This window comes from Leiobunum rupestre, chromosome 7 (assembly GCF_980474605.1).
Source record: "Leiobunum rupestre chromosome 7, qqLeiRupe1.1.hap1, whole genome shotgun sequence".
NCBI lineage: Eukaryota > Metazoa > Arthropoda > Arachnida > Opiliones > Sclerosomatidae > Leiobunum > Leiobunum rupestre.
The window spans coordinates 42,256,264-42,278,350 of record NC_143390.1 but is presented as its reverse complement, the minus strand read 5'-3'; the positions used below and the strand labels follow the sequence as shown (position 1 = coordinate 42,278,350).

At 34.7% G+C, this 22,087-nt stretch overlaps 1 protein-coding gene across 4 annotated transcripts in view; it reads left to right on the top strand.

Annotated features, from left to right (window-relative positions):
• The window catches only part of LOC149936359 (uncharacterized), a 75,549-nt gene that overhangs the window by 44,869 nt on the left and 8,593 nt on the right, over window positions 1-22,087 (top strand). For 2 of the 4 annotated variants that reach the window (XM_090154724.1, XM_090154721.1), the window contains exon 2: window positions 19,585-19,933. In XM_090154724.1, coding sequence (XP_090010850.1) covers window positions 19,793-19,933 — 141 coding nt within the window. In that variant the 5' untranslated portion in view covers window positions 19,585-19,792. Of the gene's footprint in view, window positions 1-13,756; window positions 13,899-19,444; window positions 19,485-19,584; window positions 19,934-22,087 lie in introns of those variants that run through there. The other 2 variants (XM_090154722.1, XM_090154723.1) reach the window with 2 other exon arrangements.

Genomic DNA, 22,087 nt, shown 5'->3' with positions numbered 1-22,087 from the left:
CTAGATCTAAGACAAAATATACGATTATCGTTTATTTCCTTGAACGTCTAGCTAATTTTTTCAACATTTCTATAACCTTTTTACTGAAATATAAGTCCATTTAAATTTAACTTCTGATAAAAAAGTAAAATACAAAATAAAAATTTTGGCTTTAAAAAAATCAGGGAAAATCTGTTGAAATGGTAGGGAAATTGAATCTGAAATTTTGTGGCAACACCGATACGTTTTCCGACGCCCCCCCCCCCCCCCCCTTCGTGCCTGGGAGGGAATTCGAACATGATGGCCACGGATTGACTTTATAGGTGGTTTCTTTGAGTCGGGGGAAAAACGTTTTTCCAAAACGGCGGTCTTTTTAGCAGATAAAATCTGGCTAGCAGACGACAAAATCCGATTTACTCCTTTATACCTCCTTTTCAGAAAGATTAAAAAGAGTAGCCCTAATACTCCGGAACAAGCTAATAGATTGTGGGCCGGAGTAATTCCCATCCCCGGAACAGGCGAATTAATCGTTTAAGGGTAAAAAGAGTAAATTTTTAGTGCGAGAACAGGTGAAAAGAAACCACCTAATATAGTCATTACTCAGGGTTCGTACACGACCTGGAAAACCTGGGAATTTTTAAATGTTTCCAAAAGGTAAGGGAAGAGTCAGGGAATTTGAAAATGATTCCAAAATGTCAGGGAAAAACGTCAAGGAATTTGAAAATGGTCGCAAAAAGTAAGGGAATTTTAAAATGACCCCATAAATATTAGGCAAATAAACTTTAAAAAGAAAATATTTTTCAAGATTTATACCTCAAACCATTCTATAAAAATGGTCAGGGAAAATTTGGTCAGAGAAAACCTGGAAATGTCAGGGAATTTAATTTCGGAAATTTTGTACGAACCCTGTTACTTTCTTGGAATAACTTACGTCGTTTTTAGAAAATAAATTATAAATGAGATAATGGTTCTAATGAAGCTCCAACCGAAACAAAATACATTCTTTCAATTGACTCTAGAGCCACCTATCGACTAAAATTGTAATCTCTTTTTCTCGGTGACTGTTCGTCTGGTACACGTTCGTGAAGTAAAACCAAATCGTTTCAATTATTATTACTATTTTTAATATCTGCGCTTTAATAATTCAAAATAAACTTATCTTTTTACTGTTATATTGCAGGCTTGGCTGAATTAAATTATAAAACAATATTTAAAAGGAATAGAACCGTAGGAATTTGGCCCTCTCGATTATTTAGCTTAAGTGAATTCTTTCGCAAATTCTTAGGGTCTTCCATAAAGAATGCGTTGAGGTTATGTTCCCTTTAAATCAAGTGATTTTATAAATTAGAATGTATTACAATGGAGGAACAAGAAATCACAAAAACTAAAACAATTTAAATACAAAGCCAATCTAAGCGAACTAAATTGTTAAATAGTATAAATTAATTAATATGGAAGATCATTTTGGATTCTATAACCATAAGAAGAGAAGTTTCCATAAATTAGACTGGAATACCGATCAATTTTTGAAAAATCAAAACATTAAATAAAATAAAAAAACAATTTTAAAACCATTAAAAGTGGGTGTTTTAACATCATAAATGTTTAAAAAAATTAAATATTTTTCGTGTAATTCCAACGGAAATTAACTTCAAAATAAAATTACTCTATGTCATTCACATCCTAAAATTTAGTTTTAAAGGACTATTTTTCGTTAAAACATTTATAGGGTTTTCCAGTGGTCACCCTTCAGACGCGAGTACTATTATTTCCAGGCTACAGTTCCATAGCGTTTTGGTCAATATTTGTCGAGAAACTCCGTAGGTTGGTAACCATGCAGGGTTGCCACACGTCAGGGAAAACAGGGAAATCAGGGAAAAGTCAGGGAATTTAAAAATGGGCCTAAAAAGTCAGGGAAATGTCAGGGAATTTTAAGAATTGGTAAAAATTCAGGGAAAAGTCAGGGAATTCAATTTTATCTTGGCACTTTTTGAAGGTAATTTAACTCTAGATCTATGACAAATTCCACGATTATCATTTATTTCCTTGAATGTTTGGCTAATTTTTTCAACAGTGGAATAACCTTTTTACTGAAATATAAGTTCATCTAAATTTATTAACTTCTGATAAAAGTAGAATATAAAAGAAAAATTTTGGCCTTAATAAGTCAGGGAAAATCTGTTAAAATGGTCAGGGAAAACAGGGAATAGTCAGGGAATTTGAATCTGAAAATTTTGTGGCAACGTGTATTCGAGTTCTCGTTCGGCGAGTCCTGTCGCGTTTTTGATTACTTTTGAGCGATGGTTTTAATTTCCAGAAGTGTTGTTTTTTTCTCTCTTCGTTGTCGTAGCAATCGATAAGTAATGGGACCAGAGAGAGAGAGAGGGAGGGAAGTAGGGAGCGCGCATCCTCGACTTGCTTACAAAAAGATCGTCTCAGTGCTGTTGATTTGGCCAATTCATCAATTGTGACACTGACGTGTTTTATATCTCCTATTTCTTTTCCTGGAAAGAAACGATATTTTTATCTCTCCAATCAAGTGGTTTTTTTTGGCGGTCACCCTCGTACGGACTCGCACTTTTTTTAGACCAGCGCTCAAAAAAACCTGTTGGCTAATTTATAGCGTATTTACAATCTCCCCGTCAGACCTACAAAGTTGAATGAACTTGAAATTTTGACGTCTCGTTTACCGCTATTTTAGGTCGTTATGTTTTGAATTTCAAACTAGAGTTGGCTATTTTAAATAACGTATGGAATCATTTTTTTAATACTTCCAGAACAAATTCAAAGCAACTAACTCGTAGTATTTAAATATAATTATTATTAATTTACATTTTGGTTTACATTACCGATACTATCTAAGTATCAATCTATTAAATCAAGATTTCCTAAAAAATCTATAAATTTAAAGAAATCTAATTTTATTGAAATGAATCATCTCCAACATTGACATTAGAAAATGTTTTCATTTTTCCAAATCATAGTTGTTTTTGTTTCAACTGTTTTTAAATCTGAAACAAAAATTATAATAAATTCTTAATTCCTACTTATCAAGACACCAATGAGTAATTAATTATGCGGATACAGTTACATTTCAGGGAAAGGTTAAATTTATAAGCTTCACCGCTGTCTTCAACCTCGTCTGCGTACTCTAAAACGCACAACGCTGCTCTGGGAAGGCAGAATGTAGCTCGCTGGTCAAATTAAAACTGCCAAGAACGAGAGAATACGCCACTTCAGTATTTATGGCGCCATCTACGGCAGTTTCTCGAAAGCAGATACTATTTAAGCGAAGACCCCGCTGTCATAGGCACCAAATAAATATCTTTCTTATTTTGAAAAAAAAAACTATTTAAGTGTCGTAGAAAAGGGAGTAAAGTAATTTACTACGCATTTATATTTTCTGATAGTAGATGGCGCGGCAGTGTCTGCTTTGCCACAGAGTGTATTACTCCACAATATGGATTATCTTACATTGAGAATTTATTTCTAGCAAAAACAATATTCATAGTTCAATAATGATTATAGATAAACATTTCAGCCATCCTTAGTGAAGCTTGGAGTCAAAAGTCCCATTCTTTTCATTCATAAAGTCGTTTATTTATTGTACCCAAAAAAGTAGGGTAGTAGATCAGAATAAAAAAAAATGTTTAAAAAAACGTATTAAATAAACTGGATTGTTTTTTATTTTCATTGATTTTGATTTTTGGCAACTTGATTAAAGGGAGTATGAACTTCCAAATTTATGGTGAATCCACGAATTTCACATTTCTGCCACCAGGTTAAACAGAAGCCTGAAATGATTGGCGCTAGTTACGTTTAAAGCAAGCCGTAGCACGTTTTAGCAGACGATTTTTCGATTTAGTTCATGCTCCCTTTAATAATTTGTGCGCTGGTAATATAAACTAAACTTTAATTACATTTAATTAGTACTTGCAATTTAGTTTCCTCTGAATTAGCATTGTAACTGTTTTTGGGCATTTTCTAAAATACATAAGTATAATAGACGATTTAAATCGGTTTTTTCTTTAAAAAAATCCAATGATTTGCATCACTGTTTTAAATAGAAAAATTAAGCCAGACATCAATGCCCAATATAAATAATATAAAAATAATATTTTATTAAACGTGCAAAATTATAAAAATATAAATTTTCCACGTCTTTTAAAATTATAGCATTGACAACCAAAATAAATACGAAATCTGTGCCACGAAAACAAAAAACTACCTCCCAATAATTACGTACTTTATATAAAATTAATCGCGTACCTTCTCCGTCATTGCTCTATTTAAAAAAATATCCGGATCTAATATAATACGAATTCTTCGACACACGCACGTTTCATTAATCTGTAAATATAAATACTTGACACAAGAGTACCTTACATAGTTTTCCAAAATTGGCCTGCCTATTTTGGTCGCGTTCATTTCGTTTGAAGTTCGCTCGTTACGTATATAGTCTTTGAAGCGGGGGCATCGCCCCACGTGCTGGGGGGGGGGGGGGGGGCACCTGTCCCAAATCGATAAACCCTGCATTCGAAACCTCACGCCGCGACTCCTCGACTTCAACTGGTCGCGCGGTGTTCCATAGGTCAGAAGTTGCGCCGAGATGTTGGCTCGTACGTGTGCGGCGGTGGAGAGATTCCATCAGACTTGGAAGCATTATTATTCCGGTATTGCCGGCGAGCGTGGTAAACTCCCATGGTTTTTTTCGTCTTCGCCCAAACTTAGACTCTTGTTTTTGAGAAGGAAACCGATCAGTCTAGCGTTATTTATAGCATCTACTGTCCGTACTGTTAAGCGCGTTACGTCTATTTACGTATTCTTTCTCCCAAGTTTGAGAGAAAAAGCTCCGGGGCTTTCGCCCCTGTCTTCGAGTCTTCACTCGACAGTCTCGCCGTAGTTGGAGGATGTGGGATAGTCGGTGTTGCTAGATTTGCTCCTCGGAGTCAGGTGAGGGGCTTGATTGGCGGTACGACTATTTCCGTGGCGTGGCCAGGAACGTGCCCCGTTTCTTGTTTATGCCTAACCGCGTCTAGACGAGCTCTTTCCTTTAAGGACGGACCGCCCTGTTGGAATGGACCGTTGGTCGTCAGCTAGCTCGTGGCGGCGCCGCTTGCTGTAGGGTTTAGAATCTACAGATATTGCTTTTGGTCTAGTGGTCTGACTTTCAATTACCTTAGGCTCGATGTAATTACAAGGTTCATACAGACCTGGAAATATCAAGAAATTCGATTGTCGACAGAAAAGTCGGGGAAATTCCCATTTTTTTTAGTCAAAATTGGGGAAATTTATGATGGTTCAGAATATTTTCCGTAATGAGTACAAATTTACATCAAAATTTGACTTTATTACTTTTATATATTATAATATGGAAGCAATTTAGCTTAATTGACAATTATGTAATGTAGTGTAAATCTTAGTTTTAATTGTGCTTATCTTACACCTGGAAAAATCAGGGAAATATCCGTGGAAAATCGGGTTGCCATTAGTTGTATGAACGCTGAATTAGTAATTTTCCCTTTACTTCTAAATTAAATTAAGATTTTGCAATTACGACATCTATGACCGACTGGGAATTGATCTTTAAAAGGATCTAGTCAGACTAGGCCATTATTATTTATTTTCAATAAAATCTCGGATCGCTAATGCATAGTGAAGAAAATATATTAATTATTAAAGAATATAAAAAAGGTGTGAAAATAAGTCTGATCCCCGATTTGAATACGATAGTAAAACAAACCAATAATAGCTTTTAAATCTAGTTTTAACGTCTCGTGAAAACTACACTTCCTATTCCTTATTTCCGAGGATTTAGTTGATATTTTAAAATAGAAATGACTAAACGTACATACTTCATTGGCTACATATTACTCCCTTTTGGTCTATGGAATTATCGAATCGATTGCTGGACCAATTTTTTCGCAGTGCTTAAGCAGTTTAGATCAGAGGCTTAGCCAGGGAGGGGGAAGTGACATGACCCCCCGAAAAGTATGTATGATGGTTTTTACACACAATCCTAAGGATTTGTGTGTATTAGTCTCACGTACAGTGTAGCCGATGCCGATGCCGCCGTGTCGCGCATACCTCTTCAACGGTCAGGGCTAGAAGAGTCAAGGATATCTCGTTCGAATGTACATATCTCGCCATTGATAGCCTTCATAAAGTTTTGAAATCGAAGCCCAAGAAGTTGGGCATTTGCCCAATTTACCGTTTTCGGTAGTTTGGCTTTGTGTGGTTGATATTTTGTTGAAAATTAAGTCCGGTAACGTTAAAAAAAATATTATTGGATAGGTTAGGATTCATCTGAACTACAACTTCGGTTGTATCAATAAATATTAAATTTAAGTATAGTTTTCGGGGTTATTTACGGGACCCCAATGTTCGTGGTTTTATATTTCCGCCTGAAAGTCGACATAACGTTCCTTAATTTAAGTCCGATTTTCATGAAAGTTATATTTTTGAATAGCTGTGGTTTCCATATATCCTTGAATTGCAATTTCGTTGCTTAATTTTAATTCTTAGTAAGGTTTTTGGACAGCGTATAAGTACCCCCCTCAACTTCTAACATTGGAAATACACGTGGTTATAGAGACTTTACGCGAATTTATCTCTGGCATTTTCCAAGGCCGTTCTAATATGACCCAAAGTAACAAATAAGTGTGACACCTATCGGAGGCCGTTCTAATATGACCCAAAGTAACAAATAAGTGTGACACCTATCGGAGGCCGTTCTAATATGACCCAAAGTAACAAATAAGTGTGACACCTATCGGAGGCCGTTCTAATATGACCCAAAGTAACAAATAAGTGTGACACCTATCGGCGGCCGTTCTAATATGACCCAAAGTAACAAATAAGTGTGACACTTATCGGAGTAATACGCGATGCTTACAACGTGTGACCTGAAGTAACAAATAAGTGTGCCACTTATCGGAGGCCGTTCTAATATGACCCAAAGTAACAAATAAGTGTGCCACTTATCGGAGGCTGTTCTAATATGACCCAAAGTAACAAATAAGTGTGACACTTATATTTCCGCCTGAAAGTCGGCATAACGTTCCTTAATTTAAGTCCGATTTTCATGAAAGTTATATTTTTGAATAGCTGTGGTTTACATATAACCAAGAGTTGCAAGTACGTTCCTTAATTTTAATTCTAAGTAAGGTATTTTGGGCAGCGTATACGGAGCCCCGCAATTTCCAACATTGTAAGTCCGCGTGTTTATAGAGGTCTACGCGCCAGTTTCCTTCTGGCGTTTTTCAAGGCCGTTCAGAGTGCGCCGCGCTTTCAACGTATGACCAGAAGTAACAATTAAGTTTGACACTGATCGACCTAGTCTTCGGCGTATGACCAGAAGTAATAAGTGTGATAAGAAGTAACAAATAAGTATGAAACTGATCGAACTAGTCTTTGCCTAAGGTGGTGCCTTGGGTATTAGCCTAGCCATAAGTGGTATTATATTATTATATATGTGTGACCGTGGATATATTTTGGTTGTGATACCGGCGTAGCAGGTTGCTGTGAATAGCTCAAACAAACTTAACACATTAAAAGGATTGTGTGTATTCTGACCGTCGTACGTCTTGTTGAAATTTAAATCCCCCCGAACCAAAATCCTGGCTACTCTACTGGTTTAAATTAAATTGAAGGTTAGGCTATGTTAATAGGTTAGGCTAAACTAATAGTTTTTATATGAATATGTCATTTGTATTTTGCTGGCCAAATTCCTTTGGGTTGTGACTGGTGAGATAATTTTGGACCAATAAAAATTGGAAATAATTTAATCACACTTTTAAATTTAGTGCAATATATTGTAACTTAAAGCAGATTTAAAAAAAAACTAAATAACCGTTTTTTTTTTGGTTTAACCCAAGTTTTTTAAAAACTGGTTTATATTACTTTTAAACTTTTTTCGCTTTTGTCAATTTTTTGTAACTGTACATACTGTTCTTAATTAACTAAAATTTAATTTGAGTTATATTACAAAATTTTTGGTTTTAGTTTCGATTATGTACAAATATTTTGACCAAGAATACGTTTTAGTTTTAGCTTCGTAGTGTTTGGGAAACAATGTGTAAATAATTGGGAATAATTTAGAGTGAATAATAGCAAAGTTAAAAAAAACGAATTAAAAAAACCACTTGGTTTAATCCAGCCAACCCTGACTTAAAGGGTTCATTTCGTAAACTGGTTTGCATCTGTTTTTATAATACACATTATTTTTGCACCTGTATACATTTAAAATTAGTCAGTTCTGAACTCAATATTTCAGTGTTTTCTGAAATCGTGTTAAAATCTGTAATCGCGGCCTCCCGTTCGTGATAGGACTTTTTTATTAGGCGTGATGAGATCTTTTCCAAAATGCATTTTTATTCAACTCCTGCGCTTTAAATCACGCGGAATTCGAGAAATTTCATAGGACGGACAATCACGAATATGATTATAGTCTGACTCGCCCGATAACGAAGAATTTGTATTAATTTTCTAGATAATTAATAATTTATAAACTTGCTATTGCCTTCGTCAAAAGTAAATGAACCGAAGTTATCAGAATTCCTTATGAAGTTACGTTTTGACCTCGAATTTGAAATTTTGCGCGCTCTTAGGCCGAAAAAACACCCATTTTTTATACATAGAAATAGTTATACCCACAATTCCCAAGTGCAATTTTTCGCGGGGATGGAAATTAGCTTTTATTTGACTCGATTTTCTCATTATTTTCATAAAGAAATCGCTCTCCAATTCTGAGCGCTATTTCGATAACTTCGGTTCATTTACTTCCGCCTTCGTGTAATGTTTTGGCTCACCCCTTTGAAATTACATTTATTAATACTATATTAATAATACCATAAGTTTATAATTATATATGTAATTATTTTATGATTGTTATTATGTTTATAATTATAAGTTGCGTAGTTTTGTCACTAGAGGCGCTTATCTTTTGGGTATGACGTCAATTTTACGTCACTCCACCAGGATTGTTCAAAATTCTTTTTCCAAGTGCAAAATACTTTCTCCATAACTCAAAATGTAAAATGTAAAGTACTTTCTCCATAAATCAAAATACATTTTGAAAATTGGTTTTTCTAAATGTAGAATGGTTTTTGCAGCTCAAAATAAAAATAGAAAATGCTTTTTGAAAATGTTTTTACAAATGCACAGTTAGTTTGTAATTATTAATGAGTAATTAGTAATTAATAATTAATTATTATTATTATTAATTTTTAATTATTGTTACGTAGAGATTAGAAAACCATCCTCGCAGCCAGCGTGGGAAATAAAGCGGTGCCACTTTACGAATGTTCGTCTGCTTTTGAGTCAGTGAGTAACTCAGTATCGCCATCTATGATTACTTGGGAGTAAATAGCAGACGAACCTTCTCTACAAGAGCTGGGATGATGGTACCAGAGTAAAAACCTTTTAAAAAGCATTTTTAAAATGTTTTTCCACATATCAAACCCACTAAATGTAAAATGCAAAATAGTTTTTCAGACTCAAAATGCATTTTGAACAACCCTGCACTCCACATCGCTATCATAATTATTGCAGCTTACTGAAATACTTATGGATCGTAATTATAAACTTACGATAATACGTTGACTGTTTAGAAATAAATTAATGCCTAGAACCATGGCATTGAACATCATAGTTTACTGGATAATTTCCGTGATATCTTATCTCCGCTCTAGTTAAAGGCGGGGATTAGGGTACGATCTACGCGGCTCGGTACACGTTGTCCGGTGTAATCCCTCGTGGATAAAATGAAACGTTAACCGACACTCATCCTATTAATTTTAATTTTCTTGTTGATTGGTTTAATCATCTCGATTTTCTTGGTGTCTCTCGTAATTCGATCGTCTCATCAGTCGAGAACTCGTGATTCAGTTCTTGACTCGTGTAAAGGTTTTTAAGCGCCTAGCTCGTGACTGCTGACGAGATAAAATAATCTTTTGACTTGCGCTCGCAACCTTGGACGCAACTTTTAAAATTACGCGCATTTGCGTCGCCGCTTCTTAAATTGAAAGAAATTATTAAATATACGTCATTAGTTATCGTTGTTTCTTTTGCACATTTAAAGCTAGGAGCAACAAACACAACACCCCACACAAGGAGAACGCAACCCGTCAAAAGTCGTGGATTTTCTGGTGTACGTTTTTCATTGGCTAGACGCTTTAGCCTGCTGCCGTCGGAAGGGGAAAATTCAGAAATTGTCTTCCCCCCCGCCCGTAAAACGTTCAGCGTAAAGGCTCGTGACGCTCGTCCAATGAAATTCGTACACAACCCTTCGTTAGCGTGTTTAAAGGCTAGCTGTCTTCTCCTTGTGTTTGTTGCTCCTAGTTTAAAGTGACTTTTTGAAACGTTTTAGGCGAATTTAAATATTTAAAATTAAAAATAATAAATAATTAAACTATTTAAAATTATAATTAATGGATTATAATAAATAAAAAGTTATTAATAATATACTTCTCAGTTTACAAAGACCAGTTTTGATTATCTAAAAATTTTAGAATTATTTTCCCCAAAATCAAATGGACAAATAAAATCTTCACACCTCATCGTGACTCCTTAAATTTAATTAAAATGAAATTACATGTTTATCATTTTGATAGTGAATTATGAAGTATGGTAGTGTATTTATAGTTAGTATAGGGAGCTACGCATTGTAACCCGGCTACCTGAATTAATGGCTTTAAAAGTCGCTTGATGACTTGGGCCTAAGGTGGTGCCTTGAGTATTAGCCTAGCTGATTATTATTATTCTATACTTCTAATTCAAACTCGTCAAACTTCACACTGTATTTTACACGGAACAATTTTATTATTTAAACAATCGGCGCCTAACATCCTATTAGAGGTTAACGGTAATAGTTAGTGTAGGGAGCTGTTGGCTCGCGTGGCATGCAGGGCTTGTTACCACCCTCCTACGCATTGTAACCCGGCCACCTGAATTAACGGCTTTAAAAGTCGCTTGATGACTTGGGCGTAAGGTGGTGCCTTGGGTATTAGCTTAGCTGATTATTTTTGATTATTATTTTCTACGTTAAAGAAAGCATACAGACCATATTGGCGGTGGATTACTTAATTCTACATATCTGCCACCAGGTTTATCAAAAGCTAAAATAAATGTCGCTAGTTACGTTGAAAACCAGCCTTAACGCTTGTTAGCAGTTGATTTTTCTATTTAGAATATATATTTATTTTAACAACGTTAGAAAGTGAAGCTAGTACCATCCCTTAGCCATATTTGTTTCAAAATATTTGGTGAAAGTGCCACCAGATGTCACGCGCGTCTACGTTGGAGACGGCGAGAGGAGATAATCCGCTCCTCGTGACTGCTAATGTCGGAGTGCTTTTTAAATCTTGATGAAGTAGGACAACATTTTTTTTCCCGATTAATGAATTATTCATCGGAAACCGCGTTATCTTTCGCGGAATTTATTTGCGTTGAAAACGGGAAAAAACATCTTTATTTTGCAAGATTTGTCGCGGCGTCGATTCCTTTCGAAGTCTCCTCTACGCAACATTTCGCCTAAACTCGGGGTTTTCGGTATTTATAGCAAAACGCTGACGATAGTGGAATATGTTATGAATAAATTTAGCTTCCTACCAGCTGAACTTCATTTTTTACGATCGGGACGCCCTCAAACGGCGATCTTGCGCAATCTTTTCCTAAACAAACTGTCTTTTTCCTGTTGAAACAATGAAAAAGGATTGCTGCAATGCAAAAAAAACTATTTTTTATATTCAATTTTTGAGTTTCAAAAGAGTATTTGTTTATTCTTCATATTGGAAGAATGTGTTTTCGTCGCTGTAAGGAAAACATTAGTTAGTTTTTGACCAGGGTTGGTTGGTTTAAACCACACTGGTATAAACCATGAGTTAAATCATGGTATAAACCAAGTGATTTTTAATAATTGTTTTTTTTTATAAACTAAAAATTATTCCAAAATGTTTGTACATTTTCTTACCGAAATGATTACATTTCTAAAACATTTACAGGTTGACCACTTTTCCTATATTTTCAATACCTTCCTATTCACCCCTTAGGTTTTCTCATGTAGTATACAACCCGGAAACATTCCATCGTCGTGTACCCTTCGATAAGAATCCTTTTTTTTTTGGTTATGGTTTTTCCTATATTTTCCTTTTAATTCGCTTGAATATTTCCTATATTTTTTATAAAATTTGAGGCATTTTTCTGGTCACCCTGCATTTATACAAAATCATAAATGAAACTTAAACTTCGTTCTGGTCACGCGAGACTTGTAATAATACTAATATTAATTTTTAATTGATTTGTAATAAGCAGTGTTTAAAAAACTATTTAAACAAAAAACGGTTTTTTGGGTTTTCATAAAATAAAACGGATTTTTTTCCAACTCTGTTTTTGACGTACTATTTTGTATCTGGAAATTCCAATGGGTCGGTTATTTTATTGGGTTTATTTGAAAATCCAAAATTATAAGGGTGTATTTTGATAATTATGACGCAAACTCAGGGGTATTCTTTGGGGTCGAAATGAGTTAAATAACCACGTTTAAAGTGCTCTGTTTCCTAGATATGAAACGATGAGTCCCGAAGAACTAACACAGCTCGTCTATTTTATAATTTATCCAATATTTTCAATATAAGTCTTCCTGTAACTTTCTTTAATTAAGACTATCAAAATGACGTCAGTAATCGTGTCACGCAGATTTTGAAAACAAATTTCCGTTAGAAATCGTGTGTATTTACTTTGTAAATATTTGATGCCTATATTTTCTGAAATTTTCCTTTTATTTAAAAAAATCCTATAAATCGAAAAAATATTTACTATTTTTGTTATAAACGTTTGAGCTTTCTTGTGGTCACCCTGGTCACCCGAATTTATTTAACAGAACAGGGTTGCCACGGTACCTGGAATTCCTGGAAAAGTAAGGGAATATAAATATGGGTATAAAAATTAGTCTAAAAATCAGGGAAATGTCTTTGAATTTAATTTCGTTTGCAAATAGGAAACCTTTACTAAAAATATAGGTTAAAAAATACAAAATCTTGGAACAAAATAAGTTAGGGAAAATCTCCGGAGATGGTCAGGAAAAACCTGGAAAAGTCAGATAATTTGATTGTGTAAAAACTGTGGCAACCCTGTATCAGAAACACCCTGTATAAACATAGAACCGATTCATTACTATACAGTTCTTGTATTTAAAACTTTACCTTGAAATAACAAAAAAAATGTAAATTTGAACCTGGGAAATTCCTGAAAGGAAACTAAGTAAAATATTTCAGAAATTCTTCCATCCTCAAGATTAAAAAAATCTCTAGAATAAGCGAGTTATTATCTCATCGAAGTGCAATACTTCTTACGACCAACGTAATGAAAGTAAAGCTAACCTTAGCGTGGGCGTTCTATTATATTCAATCGCGTAGTAGTTCCTTTTCCCTATACGCTCGCTTATCATAGGGCGCTTTTAGGACGTGCAATGTCAGAATTGTTTCCACGAATACCGCTTAGTTATACGCGGCTGGGTAAAGGCACTATTTATCATTGCCTTCGTTGACTGAGTCAGTGTCGAGGCGCCAAGGCCTATTAGGCCAAATATTCCTTTACATATTTTCGTCTCGTTTAAAAACGGTTGTAACGTGGCCAAATAAAAGGGCTATCATTTGTAGGAAGCTATTACGCCTCGTGTAAGAGTTCCTCTTCCGAAAGAATAGATATTGAAAAAGTCGAGATTAAATTTGAACAAGTTAATATCTATTGGGATAATTTTTCCATTACACTCTGAGGACGTTGAGTCGCGGGTGCTTATTGATAGGGCCGACGTGTGTTATATTATCTTTCTGGCTCTGCCTCGATCATTGTTCGGAATAGCAGACGACAGTTCTTGTATCGAACGAGCAGGACATTTTTAGTTTTCATTGCCGCTTACAGTGAGTGCTCGATCTTTTTCATTTGTGGGGATACGCTGGACATTTTTCGATTTGTCAACATCGTACCGTGTTCTCGATTCTTTTATGGTTAGACGTATTATTTTGGGATTATTCAATTTATACGTAGTTAATGCCTTAAATAATATCATTGTTTATTGGTTTATGTTAAGGATATTTTAGTTAATATTTCTAACCATAAATAGAACGTTTATTTAGGAATTATTTAATTTAAACATACTAAGTTAATGACGCAATAATCGTGTTATTTATTGCTTTTATGGAAAGGGTACGTTTATGTACCGTATGTTTATTTAAACATACTTCACGGTTGAAATAATTATTATAACTTTTGAGTTCTTAAATTTAAGAACTTTTATAAAATTTTAACCTTAATTATAATTTACCATGGAACGGAATTTCATTATTTATAATTATTTAATTTAAACATACGAAGTTAATGACGCCAATTATCGTATTTATTCCTTTTATGTAAAGGATATGTCTATTTAAAACAAATAGGTTTATAATTGACGCAGTGGCGTAGCGACAAATTTCAAAGGCCCCTAAAAATAAATTATGAAGTCGTATTATATAAATAAAATTCTCAAAATTAATAATTATAATAAATTTTAGGATAGGTTTTATTGAAGCTATGTAATTAAAATTTAGTAAATACAGTGACTAAACTACAACTAAAATCTTTGGTTCTTTAAAAAAATATCAAAAAGAGCCCCCTAGCGTCAAAGTGAATCAACAATTTCAATACAGGTGGATGAAATGTAGTATGAAGTGAAATGTTTTTGTCGTGAAGGGAAAATGACGTGTCTAAAATTGTAGCCAACCCATATTTGCGATGTTTACGTCGAGTGCCCGCGTCAACGACACTCGGTCTAGAAAACTCGCGTTGCAAACGTGAAGGGTAAACAGTTTGTACACTATAAAGCTACGTTTAAAGTCCTACGCGTTCCCGCTACGTGTTTAATGGCGTAGGCTTAACACGTCTAATATTTATTTCTAAAATTATTTCAACGTATAAGAAATCAATTATAATTTTTCGATTTGGCCAGTACGCCTGCAAAAATATCTCGCTGATTAAACGCTGATAAGTGCCAGTGTATGCTCTCGAGTTATCTTGTACTAAAACGCCCTTAACATGCCATTCTTCTATATTCAGGCCTTATCGCTCAGACATATATTACTTATTCAAAAAAATCTCGGTGACGTCTGCATCCATATAGCTTCCATTTCCAAGTTCAACTACGCGCCTTTCAAATCAAATTTAACTATTGAAAGTTTAATTATAGAATATATTTGTGATTAAATATAACCAAAATCATCTTCATATAAATAATTATTTCTATCAATATTGATAAAAATTTAATAGGAACATATAAAAAATATTATATTTCATATAAATAATATTTTATTTATTTGTAGAAAATAAAGTAGAAATATCAAACTTCTTATTAAATATAACGAGGTCATCTTCATTAATTTATTTTATCAATATCAGGTGCCTAAAATGCCCTATTTTTCTTCAAAAACCTAAACACTCTAGATTTGTCCCCGATAAAGTACCCCAATTTTAATAAAAGCTTTAAATAGACTTATGCTTATGTTCAAGGGCAAGATGATAACACTTAATACAGTACAAGTTCGTTTTTGGATAATTATAAAAATAAATATTTGGGATCAGATAATTAACAATTCAGCCGGTTTTTGAGATAATCGAGGAGCCCAGCTACTTAAGTAAAAATGTATACCAAACTCTTGATTGCCAAGGATTTCACGGTTTCTAATGATTTCTTTGATTTTAAATTATTTAAAGATTTCCTGGATTTTCTATAATTTTCTAATTAATTAGTTTTGATTTTCTATAATTTTCTGATTAGTTTTGATTTTCTATAATTCTTTGATTAGTTTTGATTTTCTATAATTTTCTGATTTATTTTTGATTTTCTATAATTTTCTGACTAGTTTTGATTTTCTATAATTTTCTGATTAGTTTTGAATTTCTATAATTTTCTGATTAGTTTTGAATTTCTATAATTTTTGATTAGTTTTGATTTTCTATAATTTCTGATTAGTTTTGAATTTCTATAATTGTTCGAAATTTTATAGATTTTTTTTGATTTTAAGAAATTGAGTACGCCAGATTTCTCGAGTGAGTTAAAATAAAGTATTCATTTTGTGTGGTGCTTATTTTACCAAATGTTCATCGTGAAAAGTCCCTTATTATTTCCCCCGCAATATTGATAAAAAATCACTTTGTGTGGGCCTCCAAAATTTAAAAAAAGAAAATATATATAAAATGTTATATTTAAGACGGGTCCCCTTCGCGAACTTTAATCCATAAATAGTTTCCTTAGAAGCTTCAAACCATTACTCGGACAGTGTTAAGGAAGGCGATATTTCTCGTTCTAGAGAGAGCTATTTCGGGTGGCATCTCTGGCTTTCCACTTCCGCTGTCTAGGGCCTCCGTCATTTTCAGTCTGAAGGGATTCTTCCGCCCTCCTCCGAACGGCCCTGTCATTTGGCCCGTCGCTCGCAGCCAAGGGCTCTCCCCAGACACACTTTTTTTCGCTTCCTCTATCCGTTCTGTATTCGCAGAGCACTCTCATCATCTAAACATTCCATTTTGCCGAACGCCCTCCGCCCGACTATTCTCCTAAACTTTCATTATCATACACTTATCTGCCCTAAATGTCTTTATACGTCTATAGAAATTGGGGCCTTTTTCTTCTAGATTACGCCTCTTTTCATTACCGTCTTTTATTATTTCAAACGAACTTTCACTACTCAATGCCACGCTTTTGCTCATTTGCATAGTCTAAAGCGATTGTAGCTGACTTAAATTGACGCGTTTCTTGAAAAGAAGTGCACGATGAAGCTTGATTTAGTTTAAGCAATTTATTATTACCCGCGCAGTGAGATAGCCTTTCGACCTCTGAAGGTCTCGCGGTACTTTCGTTAACTCGCGGTAAATATTTTACAAACTTGAATGTTTTATTTGCCTATAAGCAGGGTTCGTACACAACCTGAAAAACCTGGAAAAGTCAGGGAATTTGAAAATGATTCCAAAATGTCAGGGAATTTGAAAATGATTCCAAAATGTCAGGGAATTTGAAAATGATTCCAAAATGTCAGGGAATTTGAAAATGATTCCAAAATGTCAGGGAATTTGAAAATGATTCCAAAATGTCAGGGAATTTGAAAATGGTTCCAAAATGTCAGGGAATTTGAAAATGGTTCCAAAATGTCAGGGAATTTGAAAATGGTTCCAAAATGTCAGGGAATTTGAAAATGGTTCCAAAATGTCAGGGAATTTGAAAATGGTTCCAAAATGTCAGGGAATTTGAAAATGGTTCCAAAATGTCAGGGAATTTGAAAATGGTTCCAAAATGTCAGGGAATTTGAAAATGGTTCCAAAATGTCAGGGAATTTGAAAATGGTTCCAAAATGTCAGGGAATTTGAAAATGATTCCAAAATGTCAGGGAATTTGAAAATGATTTCAAAATGTCAGGGAATTTGAAAATGATTTCAAAATGTCAGGGAATTTGAAAATGATTTCAAAATGTCAGGGAATTTGAAAATGATTTCAAAATGTCAGGGAATTTGAAAATGGTGGCAAAATGTCAGGGAATTTGAAAATGGTGGCAAAATGTCAGGGAATTTGAAAATGGTGGCAAAATTTCAGGGAATTTGAAAATGGTGGCAAAATGTCAGGGAATTTGAAAATGACCCAAAAAAAATCAGGCAAATACATTTTTTAAAGAAAATATTTTTCAAGAGTTTTACCTCAAACCATTAATTTATTCTACAAAATTGGTCAGGGAAAATTTGGCAATTTGGTCAGGTAAAACCTGGAAATGTCAGGAAATTTAATTCCGGAAATTTCGTACGAACCCTGATAAGAATGACTGATCTGACCTTGCTCAAGAGTTTTGGTAATATACTGACAAATGAATATAAGGATTTGCAATTCCATACTCCCTTTGGTTACCGAATCAATTAGCCCTTATGGCATATTTATAGTTAATTATTTTAGGAGTAAGCTGATTAAAACTACTCTATATCTGTACTTCCTCGGATTTGGGGGTTTGAAATTATTCACATAAATAATCATTTCCTTCAAATTTAAATTAGTACCCAAAATATTATTGTCAAAATAACTAAATTTTCAACGGCGTTGAAATAAATTTGTACGATACTTGGATCAAAATTCGTAGTAATCTTTATTTCTTTACCTAATTATAAAATTTTCTCGCGCCACTACTGTCACAGAAGTAAGTAACATTAACACAGAAATAAGTATCCATCTTACTACACTGCTAATGTTATAGGCTTGATTTTTCAAAAGTACGTTTTGAAAGAAAAAATAGTGTGTGCCGAAATACATAAACTTCTAGGTGTGATGATAAATTCCCGCTATTAATTATCATGGGTATTTATTTTTTAGTATTGGTATTACAGGGTTGCCACACGTCAGGGAAATCAGGGAAAAGTCAGGGAATTTAAGAATGGATCTAAAAAGTCAGGGAAATGTCAGGGAATTTTTACAATTTGTTAAAAGTCAGGGAATTCAATTTTATCTTGGCACTTTTTTAAGTTTATTTTTTAGACCAGATCTATGACAAATTCTATGATTATCATTTATTTCCTTGAAAGTTTGGCTAATTTTTTCAACAGTGCAATAACCTTTTTACTGAAATATAAGTTCATTAAAATTTATTAACTTCTGATAAAAGTAAAATATAAAATAAAAATTTGGTCTTAAAAAGTCAGGGAAAATCTCTTAAAATGGTCAGGGAATTTGAATCTCAAAATTTTGTGGCAACCCTGTATTAGTTTTTTGGTATCTATAACTATAAGTCTTAAAGTTTGTCCTTTTATTTATTTATTTATTTATTCATTTGTATGTCATGTTCCTAAAAACTCGAGAACGGGTAGCTCTAGAGCTTTAAAATTTTAACTCAATGTTCAGGGCCTGATTTCCAACTAAACACGCCTAATTCCAAATACCTGACAGGGTTATTAATCTAATTCAATTTTACTCATAATTCAATTTCATTTTACTCGACTTTGGACTTCCCTTATCTCCTCTCTCGCGTTCCTTGCGCCCGTCCCGACCTTTAAACTTTTTTACGGGTTAGTGTGAAATTCGTAGAAGGGGAGTTAGTATAGGCAAGGGACTTCGTAGAAGGGGACGTCTAGTTGGGTTTTTTAAGTCGTTCAGGACTTTTAGCGACGCGTGTTACGTTTTTGCTACAGCGTTTACCTTTCTTACGTAAAGACCCCCGGGCGAAGCCGGGTATTAAAGCTAGTAATTCTTATAAAATATCAATTATCAAAAATCATAATTCTGTTTCTGACAACCCATTTGGTTTTTCTTCAAAAAATATTAGATAAACTCGCGTAACTTATTTTAAAATTTAAACTTTCTCTCGAGGCTTACGTTGGGTTTGGTTCCGAGCTCTTCGGTTAAAGGTAATAGTTAGTCTTGGCTCGCGTGGCACGAAGGGCTCGCTACCACCCTCCTACGCGTCGTAACCCGGCCACCCGAATAGGCTTTAAAGGTCGCTTGGGTATAGCCTAGCTGATTATTTGTCTAGTAACTTTTTTCGCGTCCTAGGCGGTTGGTTGAACGTTATTTAACCTTCCATTTTCTCGAATTTGTTTTTGCAGCGGGTGACACACGGCTTGTTCCGAGCGAGACTGCCAAGAAGAAAGTAGTTTTTTGTCGGTGGCGTCGATTGGAATCGTGTAAATAATAGGCCGGGGAATCGAGGGATCATCGGACCCTTTCGTCCGCTCTGTTTATCCGATTCGGAGGCGACTGACTGAAGACGCGCGGAGCAATTCTCGAGAGAAAGCGAGCGAAGATTGAGTGAGCATGGGCGCTCGAGGCAGCAGACAGAAGGCGGAGATCAACCCTCCCGTCCAGAAGGACAAGAAAATCAAGAGGCGGAAGAGCAAGAAGGACACTGGAGTCGCCAACGGGGACACCGGCGTCGAGGAAATTCACAGTCAGCAGGTAACGCCTACGACAGAAATAAACCTCATTTTACCTTCGTTTAAGCATATTCTAATTTAGGAGTAAGACGTTGAAAGTGGGATTTATATTATTCCCAATATAAACACGTATTTGTTGTATGCATTTATTTTATTTTTCCATTTTAGTTGGTAAGTTATTTAACAAGCAATCCTATAATTCTACATTTAATTTCGTTCTGAGATGTCCTTGATTTTAATTTTATATCGTTTTCCCTAAAATTTAACTTTATTTCGTACTCCCTAAAATTTAATTTTATAAAATTAAATTATTCTGATAAAAAGATTTGAAAAAATTCGTTACACAAACAATAAATATATTCCGTTTGATATTATTTATCTCGAACTTATTATGTTTCTTAAAAATCATAAAATGTTAGTCTCCCTACTATTTGAGAGAGGCACAAAACCGTTTATGGGCTTAGTGAATTTTTGAGGGGTTTAAAAAACCTATGATCAAAAAAATGGTCCTGAAGCAGATTACTTTAATTTTCCAGAGCACACACACTAAAGATTTTTAGGGTAAGCCCTATAGAGAATACGGATTTTTGAGCTAAAAAAATCATTATTAAATAGCTCTTATGATATGCATTTTTTAAACGCCTAAAACTACCAACTCACTTTCTGATTCAGTTAAGAATTATATTCCCAATCGAATATTCATTTTTCCTGCTAAAGATTGGCGCCACGTCAATATGAATCACAGCGAATACATATCGCTCTGAAGAGGGTCAAAAGGTCCAACGGTCCGCGTGGGCCGTGGTAGAAATCCGTATTCCAAATTTTGACCTTTACCCGTTCCAATTTCGCCAGCTTTGGAACATCAAAAACGAAAGCAAGCCTATTACTATTTCCCAAAAGAAGGTTTCCTCGAGATAAAACTGTAAACATAACCTCGAGGATACCGAGATTCCCCCCAAAAAAATATTTGAAAATGTCCCTCGCTGAAACTCCACATCCGAAATCTTCAATCTTAAGTACACGTTTTTAAGTCGCGATTGTCGAGCGAAAGATTCTTCGAAATCCTACGACTCGAATGTTTTCGCGTTCTTTGCCAAATTTGCGAGCTTCCTGAATTCGGGACAAAGGGATCGCGTTTTTTTCCCTAATCTGCTCGAGAAAAAAATATTTATTCGTCAAAATATTTCAACCTTGTTCCAGTAAAATTGCGTACCCGCTTTAGCTTTCACCCACTTTAATGGCTGCTTCATATTTTTCTACCCACTTTTATTTTTAGGGTAGTTCTCTCTCCCCGACTCTAGTCCCCTTAGAGTCTCTCTAATTTTAGTCTTAATCGCCCTACAAAATCTAATTGGGACGAATCTCGCCAATTGGCCCGTTCTGAATTGGAATGACAAATGAAGTCTTTCACTCGAGAGGGAAGTTTTCTCGAGGCCTTAAACGTTATTAATAACGATTATATTACTACCGTTCACATCTCATTAGCGAGATATCGGCCTTCAACTTCGAGGTCGGATAATTATTTTTGGCACTTTGTTTTCGTGTTTGTCAGACAGTGAAACGTGAACACGCTATTTATCCACCTAGAGGCGAGGTTTGGTATCATCAAACTTAACAATGTAATTTTGCTGAAGGGAATCTAGCTATACGCTGATAAAATCAAAGTTTTAAAATCATTTATACCATAAATGTATAATATTGTTACATAAGTGTGACACTTCCTATTCTTTACATCGAAAAGTTTTACTGAGAGCTATTCACAAGACAGACTGCATTACGGGCGTCGTCGCCGTTTTGCGTCCGCTTTCTAACGCGTAACACGTAGGCTTTGACAGCGCCTCGCTAGGGGGAGATTTTCTTCTGGTGATGACGTCACTCCGTTACTAGCTCTCGGTAAAATATTCCCCAAAGTGACAAACTTATGGAACAATATTATAGACTTATGCTTATACTATATGGAACTATATTTTTAATATATTTTTTAAGCAAAATCTATTGTCAGTACGAACCAAAAACGTATATTTTTAAAAATGTGCATATTAGAGGTATGATGAGGTAATGAAGAGTGTTTTTTCTTAGGGCTCGTGATTATTTATTTATCAGCGTAAAGAGGCTCGCGAGATTGTGTGCACGATTCGTAAACAGCAGCAGGATTTTTGAAACGCGTGATACGTGA